A 12,438-nucleotide genomic window follows, 5' to 3' on the forward strand; every position below is an offset into this window, starting at 1 on the left:
TTCAGAGAACAACAGGCCCGGCTCCTCCCATCAACCGACGTGACCTTGTTTGTTTTTGGAACAGATTCCTAAAGATTTGTTGGTCCAGTAAGATTTCGTCCCATGCATGGAATCTCATGGAAATAGGGAAGCTTGCTGGATGCTGAGTCTAAGCCCTCTCCTACCCTGGGTAACCTCTGGCTCTGTATTCAGTGGAGTCCCTGGCCCGCCTCTCCTCACACCTGTCACACACCCCCTCCCTGCAGACTGACTCCTTCCCTCCGGCTCACTCCAGGCTCAGCCCTGAGATGCGCTGCCCGGGCCACCTGCAGTGAGCGACATGTGTGTGCTTGCTGGTTGCCGCTCCTGCCCCGCAGACAGCCTGAGGCCCCTGTCCCCAACTCTACTCCCTCCACCTGAGCCATGTAGAACACAGAGCAGAGAAATGAGAAATTAGTGAACGACCTTGATCTGTAGAGACAGGTCTTTCAGAGCCCCGGCATCCACTTCCACCAAAGTGATCTGGCTGTACCAGATTCTAGAGACCTCCTCCCAGAAAACAAAGACAGAGGCTCAGGATGAATGACAGAAGCGTTTTATTGAAGATTCGCCTGCAGGTGGGTAGGAAGGAATGAGAAGAGGCGGATGGGGCGCCGAATGGTTCTAGGGCTGCCAGGTGGTGGAAGGTTTGGTTCTGATGGAGACGGATAACCCGGGATCCAGTGGGAGGCGATGCTGAACTGGGAGGGGACATGCTGCCCCTGATAATTCTCCTGGTCATTTTCTCTTTTGTCCATGGGAGGTGAGAGGTCAGCTGCCACGGCTCCCATTCCAGAAGCATCACCAGGCCCAAATCGAGAAGAAGCAACCAAACTCCAAGAGTCCCCATCCCAGGACAGAAGATCACCTTGGGGCAGAGAGAGCCCAGGGGAGAGTGGAGGTGACACGGATAAGACGAGCCCCAGAAAGGGGGGTGGAGGTAAGGAAGGAAACGCAGAGACACCAGGATGGGCTCAGAGGCTGCAGGGACCTCGTCTCCTCTATCGGTGAGACCTCTTGCTCAGGGTGGTGGTGGAGATGATCTTGCCGCCGGAACCGCCAGAGACACCGCCTCCAAACCCAAAGCCACTTCCGGAACCGGAGCCCAAGCCACCACCCAGGCCAAACCCAGAGCCGCCGCCGAATCCTCCGCCGATGCTTCCAGCGCTGGCACTGCCGCTGACCACAGCTGCAGGAGAGAGGCCAAGGGCACAGTCATTCCAACAGGGCCGGCCACCAGGGGTCCCAGCCCAGACCAGGATGGGTGAACAGCCAGGGCTGGGGCAGAAGTTACTTACAGATGCTCACAGCACTCTGGCACTCCCCGGACATCCTGTGAGGGAGAGAAAGGACTGTGAACAGAGAGCCCCAGAGCCATTCTTCATTGAGGGAGCAGGCCTCCAGCCTCCCTCCCCCATGAGCAGCCTCAGATATTGAGGGCCACATGGGAGCTGTCACCTCCACTGTCTTGGTTCCTGACACACTAGGAGGAACACTGACCCCTGCAGCCCAGCAGGGGCACACACTGGCAATCAAGACCTCTCTTCCTGCCCCCCATGCTCCCGCCCTGCCCTGCCAGCCCACCTGCACTCCTCGCCCTCCAGCAGCTTGCGGTAGGTGGCGATCTCAATGTCCAGGGCCAGCTTGACGCTCATGAGCTCCTGGTATTCACGCAGCATCCGTGCCAGCTCCTCCTTGGCCTGCTGCAGGGCGGTCTCCAGCTCCGTGCGCTTGCTGTGGGCATCTTTGAGTGCGTTCTCACCACGCTGCTCGGCGTCTGCCACAGACGTCTGCAGGGTCTGGCACTGTGGACAAGGGCATTGGAAAAGGCGGTCACAGGGCCCCCGCTTTCGAGCTCTCTACCCCTATACCCCTTCCTGGGCCAGATGTCAGGATTCCGTCTGTCCTTCCCCAACCCCTTGCCCTCACTCATGTGTTTCATTCACTCCAGCCAGGGTCCGGCGATGCCCCTGCCAGACTGATTAGATAAAAATGGGTGAAAAACCAGTGAAGAAAGGCCAAGAAATCGCCATACGGGGCTATCATGGCCTGCTGACTAGGGCACTGCTCAAAAGACCTGGGTTTGGTTCATGCAAAGAGCTGTGAGCGCCCTGCAGACACGCTCAAGGGCATCCAGCCCGATGCGTCACCTGCCCATCCACTCTGGGGCTCTCTGCCCAAGGCCCTGGCCCTGTGCTCCCCCCAGAAGGGGCGGCACCCACCTGCTTCTTGACGTTCTCAATCTCCGCCCGCAGCCTCTGGATCATCCTGTTGAGTTCTGCGATTTCACTCTTGGTGTTCTTCAGGTTGTCCCCATGTTGGTCAACTGAAAGCTGCAGCTGCTGGACCTAACATCCAAGGAGACACAGGGCACCAGGTGTTGGGGGTATCTGGGTGGGACCCATCGGGGAGAATAGCCACAGGCAGCAGGAAGAACTCAAAATGTCAAGTCATCCCAAGTCAACGATGCCCAGGAGAATCCGTCCATCTCCGACCTCTCTTGGGCTGGAGCCAATGATCACCTATTCAGACATCAAAAGCAGAGCCCAGAGCCATCTCCTGAGAGAGCCGTGCCACCCACCTTGGTCTGGTACAGAGCCTCGGCCTCAGCCTTGCTCTTCAGGGCGATCTCTTCATACTGGGCGCGGACCTCGGCAATGATGTTGTCCAGGTCCAGGTTCCTGTTGTTGTCCATGGAGAGGACCACGGATGTGTCGCTGACCTGGGTCTGCATCTGGGACAGCTCCTGCAGGGAACGTCTTACATCAGCCCCCCAAGAGAATCTTTGCCGACCCCTGACACCAGAAATCTACTGTTGTCATGGAAATGGCCATGGTGCAGGTTCAGATGGAAGCAGAGCTGGCATTCCCAACACGTAGAAAGGGAAGAGAGTGGTAAATTTCTCAGCAGAAATCAAGGGGCTGGTGACATCTCAGGACAGAAAAGCAGTGCCTCCCATCTTTACTGGTCCCCGGGAGCCATAAGCCACTTGATGTCTTTTGTGGTGGGCGCCATGTTGGATGGAAGGGAATGGAATGGGTCCATTTCACTGGAAAAATGCTAGACAGCAATGAATCTTCACATTGGATCCCTTCTTCTATGACAACATCTGGTTTTAAGACCCTCCCCGTTGAATTTCTCCCTCCAAATCTTTCTACCCAGGACTTTGCTGAGAACCTGCTGCCTTTCAGAGTACTGTGACTCCCTGTTTAGGGATGCCCTTTCCCTGAAGGGAGGAGAGGGGGGAGCCCTCACCGCTTCGTAGAGGACCCTCAGGAAGCTGATCTCATCATTAAGATTGTCCACCCTGGCCTCCAACTCCACCTTGTTCATGTAGGCAGCGTCCACGTCCTGCAGGGAGAAAGGAGAATGAGAGGTAAGGAGCAGAAATTCCAATGGGGGCGGGGGTCTTAAGTGACACATGCAGGGGCTCTCAGCAGCATTTAGGAAGGACTCCATAGCACCAGGTGAGGTGGTGAGAGTCCATGCTCCCCTAAAGCCACCCAAGGGTACAGAAGCTAGTTATCTAGATAGGCTTCCTTTCCGACCTTGGATCCTTGGGCCCTAGTTCAGTTACCCGCTTTCTGGGACTGTCTAGAGCTGGACAGCACCAGATGGGGAAAAGATGCGGCCAAGGTGGACCAAACCCATGACCCGAGCCAAAGGCCACTGCAAGGGAAGAGGCCTCCGAAGGCACCCCTCCATCATCCCCTCTTACCTTCTTGAGCACCACAAAGTCATTCTCAGCCGCCGTGCGCTTATTGATTTCATCTTCATACCTGGTGACGGGGACGGGGAAGAAAAGGCAAAGGCCTCCATGAGCTTGCACTGTCCAGCCTCTGCTGCTCGTTTTCAAGCATATTTGGGAATAAACATGTCATAAGCTACACTTTTTGTGTCCACACAGGTAGGCATTCAACCTGCATTTACTGGGCTTAGATGAGATTCCAGTCTAAGCCCTGGTTTATTCAGAGACATGAATACCAGACTGGAAAAAGATGGTTCGCATCGAAGCTGGACTGGATTTTAAAAAATGTGGTCCATATACACAATGGAATATTATGCAGCCATAAAGAAGGACAAACATATGGACTTCGCAGCAACTATGATGGATTTAGAGTCGATCCTACTCTGTGATCTATCACAGAAACAAAGAACAGAGTACCCTATGTTCTCAATCATCAGTAGACCTTGAACAATTATCAAAATACTATAAGAAAGGAATTGGCAGTTGAGGGAAACTGCCAGGGGAGGGAGAGACACATCTCATCAACAAGGGTACCTGCATAATGAACACTTGTATACCTAACCCTGAATTGTACCCCCATCTTTAAAATAAAGAAAAAAGAAAAAGATGGTTCATAGGAGACATTATGTGAAGAGAAGGCCCAGCAAGGATCCTACTGATTCTATGTCCATGGGAGGGCTGTCCTTTTGGCCATTTTAGAAGGCTAAATTCTCAGGAACATCACCAGCACTCTGGTTCCCTTTGTTGGTGTGTGAGTTGAGAGAGGGGGGTTGGTATTTATTTTGTCAGTCCGATCCCACAGTGAGCACAATAAGAGCTACTGTGTATCAGTTGTTCCCTATGTGTCCTGCACTATGGCACGCACTTTCTCTGTCTCATTTAATTTCATTTCATTCTCATAGCCCATGAGGTAGGAATATTATCCCCACCTTAAAGATGAAGAAAACTGAAGCTCAGAAAGGTTAAGCATCTCACCCAAGGCCATACAACTAGTAAGTGAGGCATCAGTATTCAAGCAGGAAGGCCAGCCAAGGCCAACACCAACCTTGTCCATCCAAGGCAACCAGGTGGCCCAAGAACCTCCCAAGTAGAGCCGCCATATTGCAACGTGAGGGCAACATCCACTAGGGGTCAATATGATGGCCCACCCCTGAGCCCAGCTCCCTTTGCCTCTATAACCTGTATTCCTCTGACCATGCCATACTACTTTTCACCTGTTTAGTTTCTGATTTTGTTTGAATATGGCAAACCCAGATCCCTGAATCTATCACTAATTTTCTGTTTGGGGCAACTTATGGTTATCAGACTTCACCCAATAAAAACCTGACTATGTGGATGTAGAAAAATAGGCCAGAGGACCCTCCTGACCACCTTGGGATCTCTTCAGAGCCTAAGATTCTAAACCGCTGGAGAGGAGCCCAGGGAGCCTGGCGCATGGTCAGACAGATGTGTCATGGCGTCCCCTCCTTCCTCGCCACATACTTGGTCTTGAAGTCGTCCACGCTGTCCTGCATGGCCTTCAGCTCAGACTGCAGGCGCCCTTTGTCATTGATCAAGGTGTCCAGCTGCTTCCTCAGGGTACTGAGGTAGGCCTCAAAGAGAGGCTCAAGGTTCTTGCTGGACGTGGTGGTCGTCTGCCGCTGAAGGAGTTTCCATTTGGTCTCCAGGACCTTATTCTGCTGCTCCAGGAAACGCACCTGTGTTGGAAAAGGCACCGGCCAGCTGATGAGGGCCTGGAGCTCTGGCAGGAGGGCCAGCTTAGGCCAACACCAACCCGGTGCATCCAAGAGCCTCCCAAGTAGAACTGCCATGTTGCAACGCCAGAGCAGCATCCTCTAGGGTCAATGTGATGGCCCACCCCTGAGCCCAAAGCAGCAAATGGGCCAGTACAAGAAGAGCAATCTCCCAACCACAGCAGGCCAGAGGCCCTGGGAAGAGCCAGTAGAGAAGGATATCGAGCTTCTAGGAAGTAACAAAATAAGACAGAATTGGGAGCGTCCACAGTTTGGAGGATCTTGCATTCCAAGGGGTCCTGAACCAATGCAAAGGAAAGATAAATTCACTAAAGACTTTTAAAATAAGCTTCCTCATCAATGGACCTGGAGTGAAACTGTGCACGACTGAGTATAGCTATTGAAGGCCAAGGTCCTACGTCTATTCTGAGTCTCAGTTAGACTCCATTCTGCAAGGGACTCCCTTGAACTTCCCCTCCCTCTGTGTAAAGATCTAGCCAGATAGACCATTTGAGCAGCTTGATGTGGCAATAAAGTCTACAATAAAGCCTCTTTAAGCTACTACAGGCTTATTCAAACTAGCAAGAAGAGCAAATATTCCCGTTGATCTACTGCAAGACGCTTTATTCTTGCCCCATGTGTCTAAGAGGCCTAAGACTCTGGGGCCTGGTGAACTGGCAACCTGGACCACAGGGCTCACCCGCCCAATTGTCAACTGCTGATGACTCACTGCCTGCTTTCATCCATCTAAGCTGCTGTCATCGAGCCTAAAAGACTTGAACCTGCAGACCCTGCATGAACAAGGAAGTTGAGCTAAAAGAACAAAAGAGAGAGCCACCTCTCTTCAAGCACACCCAGAAATGAGCAGCTTTGCCCAGAGTCAGGAAAATGAGAACAGTCACCTCCCAACGTCCTGGTGAGATTTAGAATCTGCCCCAGGAGTCAGTCCTTTTTTCATTCACAAAATCAGCTCAGTTTTCTTCCGCTCCAAGAGCAGAAGTGGCCAGTGTGACACGATTCATAGAGTTAGCTGCCTCATTTCCAAAACCAAAATCAGAGAAAAAGTAGGGAATTCATGAGCCCGCTTTATAGCCAGGGTGACTAGAGCCAGAAGAGCCAAAGGATTTTCCCAGTGTCACACAGCATGTCCAGGGAACTCCCAACATTTAACTGCCTGGAGCTTCCCACCTGCCCACCAGCTACAGGACAGAAGAGAAAGATTCGGTGTCCCTTCAACAGCTGAAAAATCGGAACCCAGAGAAGTTCCTTGGTCTTCCCATGCCTGGCAGGCTCAGGCCCAAGATCCCGGGACCCAGGAACCCTGACTTCTCCCAGCCCTCTCTGGCCAAAGACTCAGCTCACCTTGTCGATGAAAGAGGCAAACTTGTTGTTGAGGGTCTTGATCTGCTCACGCTCCTCGGTCCGCACTTTCTGGATCTCGGGATCGATCTCCACGTGGAGTGGGGTCAGCAGGCTCTGGTTGATGGTGACCTCCTGGATCCCCCCAGCGGGGCAGACAGGGAAGCCAGGACCACCACGACCACCGAAGGAGCCCCCGAAGCCGCTGCCAAAGCCGCCGCCGTAGCCGCCAGCACCAAAACCAGCTCCAAAACCAGCTCCAAAGCTTCCGGCGCCAATGCCGACGCCTCCGGCCCCCCCGAAGCAGGCACCCTGTCGGGTCCCGGCCACGCTCATGGAGATGCACTTGCTACCCCCGAGGTTGTAGAGGCTCCTGCTGCCAAAGCCCCCGGAAGAGCTGCGGCCTGCACAGCCAGACACGGACATGGAGCTAAAGGCCCCACCTCTCTTGCCTCCCCCGACGACAGCCGAGCCACTGCTGAAGCCCCGGGACCCGCCTCGGACGTACTGTCTACCGATCATGGCTGCGGAGAGGAGAGAGCGCTCGGAGCTGTCAGAGCGAGAGGGCCCAGGCTGGTGAATGCCGGAGCCCTCAGCCTGGGTCTCTTATATGCTGAAGTGACAGGGCTTGGTTGCAGGGGCATAAAGGGAAAAATCTGAAACATCTCTGGGCTTGGCCCTTGGCACAGGCCCATCTTGCTAGCACCTGCTGAGCATGTCACTAATCACACACCTACAGGAGTCATGCAGAGGGCACAGCCTCTGGGATCCCATCACACTCCCCTCCGGGAGAACCTTACCCGATATCTCCAAGCCTCCCAAAGCAAAGGCCCCTGCCCGGACCCCACCCGCTGGGCCCCCACCCACTGCATCCATCTCACCAGCCCCACGGCAGCTCCCTGCTCCACACGAGATACCCCATCGCCTGTTTGCTCACGCTGCAGAATCTGGAAGTAGAGGGTCTGAGTTCAAGGGCACAGCCTGACACCTGCCAACTCCGCACACCCAAGCAGGTCACCCTCCCAGGCTCGGCTGCTTCGCCCTTAGACTGGAACTAACACACGTTCCCTCACTGCTCAGGATAGAGCTGGCTGACACGCTGTGCACGAGCAGAAGCCATGGCATGCATCTGTTGTCACGGTCATCCTTGCCCCTCCACATGCACTTGGCCCAAGTGCCCGGAAAAGGGGCAATGTTCTGTATTCCAGCCTCACAGCCTCCAAACCTGGGTCCGTGCTCTCCTCCCTTTGACTGGCTGTGTCTGAGAAGCTGCCCGGCATGGGGCTGGGTACTGAATAGACAGAGGTGAGTGCCCAGGGCCCGTACTGCCTCCCAAGGCCTGGGTCCAGCCACACTTGTGTGACTCCAGATTGGTCTCCTTGGCGGAGTCCTGGCAGGTGTTTGGCTGCTGTGTTTGCTGCCAATCATTCACCTGGCACGTTCTGTGTTTCTATAACGGTCTCAGCATTCAGGGCAGGAGTTCCTAACTTTTGGGGTGCCGGAGACCCCTTCAGCAGACTGGCGAAACCTATGGACCCCTCTTCACAGCAATGTGTTTTGTTTTGTCTTCCTTTTAGAGGCAGGGTCTCACTCTGTTGCCCAGACTGGAGTGCGGTGACATAATCATAGCTGACTGCAACCGCAACCTCCTGGCCTCAAGTAATCTTCCCACTTCAGCCCCTTAAGTAGCTGGGACTACAGGTAGGCACCACCGTACCCAGTTAATTCTTTTAAAATCTTTATAGAGATGGGGCCTCACTATCTTGCCCAGGCTGGTCTCAAACTCCTAGCCTCAAGTGATCCCCTTGATTCAGCCTCCCAAAATTCTGGTATTACAGGCATGAGCCACTATACCCAGCCAGAGCAATGTTTTTTACGCAAAATCCTAGTTTTAAGACCTTGCTTAAATTCTTCCCCGCTGAGTGCAACAGATCTGTGTTCAAATCCCTGTTGCCACAAACTAGCTGTGCAGCCTTGGACAAGTCTCCTAACTTCTCTGAACCCACTCAACCCATCTTCTCACCTAGAAGATGGGACACTTGTCTAGCAGGCCAAAAAACATTGACCTATGGTGCCGGGCCCATGGGAAGCCGGTAGGCATTCATTCTCTTCCTGCCCAGGCTTAGCCATTGCCACTCATGAGGAGATATTAGACAAATTAGTGTTCCCTCAGCCCCTTGTGGAACCTGAGGACCTCAAACCTGAGGAAGAGCAGTCATCACCAGTGCTGGGTGATTCCTACAGACCCAAGCTGCCCTTAGCCATGTGCAGAACAGCCACGGCCACTTCAGTGAGCGGCCCCTCCATGCAGAGAGAGAGGAAGAGGCCCGTGTGGGGAGGAGACAGTGGGCAGCAGACCCGGGCCTAAGGACAGGGCCACAGGGAAGGCCATCACCTTTCCCCCACCACCACTGTCCCCTACCTGTAATCTGTCTCTGCCCAGGTGGCCACTAAGTAGGTGGAGTGGGGGAGGGCTGTGGGGTCCCTGAGAGGACAAGGGCCCCAGGCCCCATTCAATGTCCACGGGAGGATGCCGGAGTGATAATCAGTCCGCCCGTAGTCGGTGAGCATTCTGGAGTCAGGACCATCCCTTGGAAGGGACGGGGCTGGACTCTACGCGTTCTTCAACCCGAATTCACAGGGCGCCGACTCTGTGCCAGGCCTGGTGCTGGACGTTACAAACACTCGATCAACAAATCTTCCTGAAGGCTCTATGCCGTCAGCATCTTTAGTCCCACTTATAGATGACAGCTTGGAAGCTCAGGGAGGTACAGTCACTCCCTGGGTCACACAGCAGGGCATGGTGGAGCCAGGACCTAACCCCATGCCAGTCTGCTCCCAAAGGCTCTACACTCCCTACCCTCCCACCTGCACCGCTCTGCCTGATGTGGAGTCAACCTGTCTAATTCGTGTCACAGACAATCCAGAATCGGTCACTGTTCAGGTCAAAGGGACCCCAGGGGCCTGGCATCCCAGGGTCCATCAATTTCCATGCTGGCCCCTAAGAGTGGACGTGACTGGGAGGTAGGTGGGAATTACTGCCATTCTTGGGGGTTGCAGTTGGGGGAGCAGAGGAGACCTGTGAGCTGCCCCTCTGGGGGGGGTTGACCTTAGCACCTCTGAGAGGAGGTGGCGGAGTCATCAGGGTCCCCCCCCAGAGTGGGACTTGGAGCTCAGTTCCTCCAGGGACCTCACCTCCATTTCTGCACCTCCCACTCACCACTCCCATCTCTGGGTGCCCCTGAAGGTTGGATCCAGGGCAGAGAGTTTGCCTCAGCGGAAGTGAAGCCCACGATGGCTCATAATGTGTCCTCTGAGTCTTTTATTCTGTGGCGGTAATGCTCCAACACCAGGAGAAAAGGACGTGGCACATTGTTCCTAGAAGCGTGTCCAGCGTCTAAAAGCCCAGGTGGAGGAGGTTTCCAGGGAAATGATACGTCATATGAAGTCCATTTGATTTGGTGCCTTTGGGCACCCAAGCCATGGCGCCATGGTCAGGCACTTTGCATGTTGGAGACTTGAACCCTATGCTGTCCCTGTGACAAAATGTCACGCAGAGGACATGCTGCAGTGCCTGTCAGGTAGACGGGACACTCGCTTAGCACTACCATAATGTGCTGAATACTGGGTGCTTTTCTTATCACAATTCTGTTTCTCACAAAAGCCCCACCAAAGAACTGTTGCTAGGCACGGTTTGGAGCTGCAAACACTGAGGCTCAGAAAGGTTAAGTAACTCGCCTGAGATCACACAGCTAGAATATGGTGCAGGTGGGAAGCCGGTCCCTGACCTTAACCTCTGCAGGATGATGTTTTATATGGGTGACTGCCCACAGAATCTGCAGGGGAAAAAAAATACACAGCAACTTATACAGCCCACCAGAACAGCAATGGGTCCTTGACCAACGTGCTGCGTGTTCTATAGACACGGCTCAGCTCCCTTCTGTCCTTACTCTTGTCACGTGATGGGTTGCTTGGTTTATGTGGCCCTGTCCTTACAAGTACCCAATAAGCTATGACACTGTCCTGAGGGGCCAGTTCTGTGTCCTCCCATTAACTAAGTCCCATTTAATTTAATTGCAAATCCTGTGGTAAACCCAAGCCAAACAGGAAGCACGGTCTAGTCCAGGTCCCTAACCAGTATCCTTATTATTAAATCAAAATTGCCAGAAGCTCACAAAATCCTCAGAGTGTAGCATGAACATCCAAAGGCAGACATGAGGAAGGACTTTCTTAGACAAGAGCACTTTTACACCCTAGAGTGAGAGGCGCAGCCAGAGGAGTTTCTTTCCCTGGAAAGGGGTGAGATGTCTCCTTTCTACCCGCGCCAGAGTCCAGCGATGGAACAAAGTGCCTCCAGCAAGCAGCACGGTTCACAGCTGGCTCCTACCCCACCCCACACACAGTTTTTGCCCTTGCCTTCTGTGACCCTTCCTGGGTTGGCAGCCGTTCCCTCTCTTGTCACAGAGGGATGAGCCGCTGACAGGGGTGAGGCCCGGGCAGGAGGGTGTGTTTGCTCGGGGCTTTCTGGGTGGGGGAGGCAAGCCCTTGCATTCAGCCCTGGGATTAAGGGATCCCGAGGGCTTCTGTCACTCTCAGCCCCAAGCCTGCCTCATGGTGTGGGAAAGTACTCCAGCCCTCCCCCGCCAGGTGGGTGCTCTCGCCCCCGCTGGGTCACAGGACCACCAGCCTGAATCACTTTTGGGGAGCCAAGGCCAAAGTGGACTGCAGAGATTCTGCAGAAAGGGGCCGTGAGCACTGCTGGAAGAGACCAAGGAGGGCAGGAAGAGGAAGGGGCCCCCCCAGAAGTAGGCGTGGGGGCCGGTGCCCCAGGGTGGGCTCCGCTCCCCCAGGGCCCCAGAGCAGGCCCTCCTGGTCTCCCAACCTGTGCGTGTGCAAAAGGGGCTTCCCAGCGTGTTCTGGTGACAAAGCCATCCTTGCCAGTAAAGCCACACGCACAACCCCAAGTGTGGAACAGACGAGAGACCCTCCCACTGGAGAAGCGGAGGGAACTGTGAGCCTCCCCACCTCCTGGCCTCCCCTCTGGCGCCTGGGAGCAGACCTCGGGATCCTCGGGCTCTGGGAACTCCGTGTAGAAACTACTCCCATCCATCAACACAATATTGTTAGTGGGTCCTCCCAGCCGTGACATAATTTTGAATTGTCTTCCAGAACAATGAAAACTGTCTCTATTATTCAGTTTTTAAGCTCTAAATAGAATTTCGATAAAACTTGTTTTTTCCACATCTGCCATTAGTTTATTGTGGCTTTTGGACAATTCTCCAAAAGGGGAAAAACTTTTTCCTATCTCTAAGATGAAAAGTGTGGACTAACCCGTGCCCAACACCCCTTCAAGCCCCAGTGTTCCCCACCTCTCTATTCCTTTTCTGAATAAGTAGTATAACCCAGTGGCTAAGAGCTTAGAATCAGGTTGCCTGGATTTCATACCCAGTTCTGCTGCTTAGTAGCTGTGTGACCTTAGACAACTTACTTAACCATTCTGTGCCTTGTTTTCCTCATGGGCAGAATGAGGATGATCACAGTACTTACATCACAGGCTGTTGTGAAGATTGACTCAGTTAA

The 12,438-nt window shown here is 53.9% G+C and overlaps 1 protein-coding gene across 2 annotated transcripts; it reads right to left on the bottom strand.

Annotated features, from left to right (window-relative positions):
• Window positions 1–929: 929 nt before the first annotated feature.
• Window positions 930–7,380, bottom strand: KRT4 (keratin 4). 2 transcript variants are annotated; one of them, XM_021713558.1, is made up of 10 exons: window positions 7,138–7,380; window positions 6,862–7,080; window positions 5,249–5,463; window positions 3,737–3,797; window positions 3,274–3,369; window positions 2,600–2,764; window positions 2,241–2,366; window positions 1,603–1,823; window positions 1,317–1,351; window positions 930–1,207 (listed from the first exon to the last, which is right to left on the bottom strand). In XM_021713558.1, exons 1-10 carry the CDS (start codon window positions 7,378–7,380, stop codon window positions 1,020–1,022), a joined length of 1,569 nt encoding a protein of 522 aa, XP_021569233.1. In that variant the 3' UTR covers window positions 930–1,019. The 2 variants fall into 2 exon arrangements, with proteins under 2 accessions (XP_021569233.1, XP_008058597.1); XM_008060406.2 differs by having other exon boundaries at window positions 6,862–7,380.
• Between the last annotated feature and the right edge of the window lie 5,058 nt (window positions 7,381–12,438).

Source organism: Carlito syrichta, unplaced genomic scaffold (genome assembly GCF_000164805.1).
Source record: "Carlito syrichta isolate Samal-C Ts95f unplaced genomic scaffold, Tarsius_syrichta-2.0.1 Scaffold304602, whole genome shotgun sequence".
Lineage (NCBI taxonomy): Eukaryota > Metazoa > Chordata > Mammalia > Primates > Tarsiidae > Carlito > Carlito syrichta.

Coding starts and splice junctions, on each gene's coding strand:
- KRT4 (XM_008060406.2), bottom strand. CDS start 7,380: ATGATCGGTAGACAGTACGTCCGAGGCGGGTCCCGGGGCTTCAGCAGT. Junction 2,367..2,599: donor AGGCTCTGTACCAGACCAAG/GTGGGTGGCACG, acceptor CTTGGATGTTAG/GTCCAGCAGCTGCAGCTTTC. Junction 1,824..2,240: donor TTGAGAACGTCAAGAAGCAG/GTGGGTGCCGCC, acceptor CCTTGTCCACAG/TGCCAGACCCTGCAGACGTC.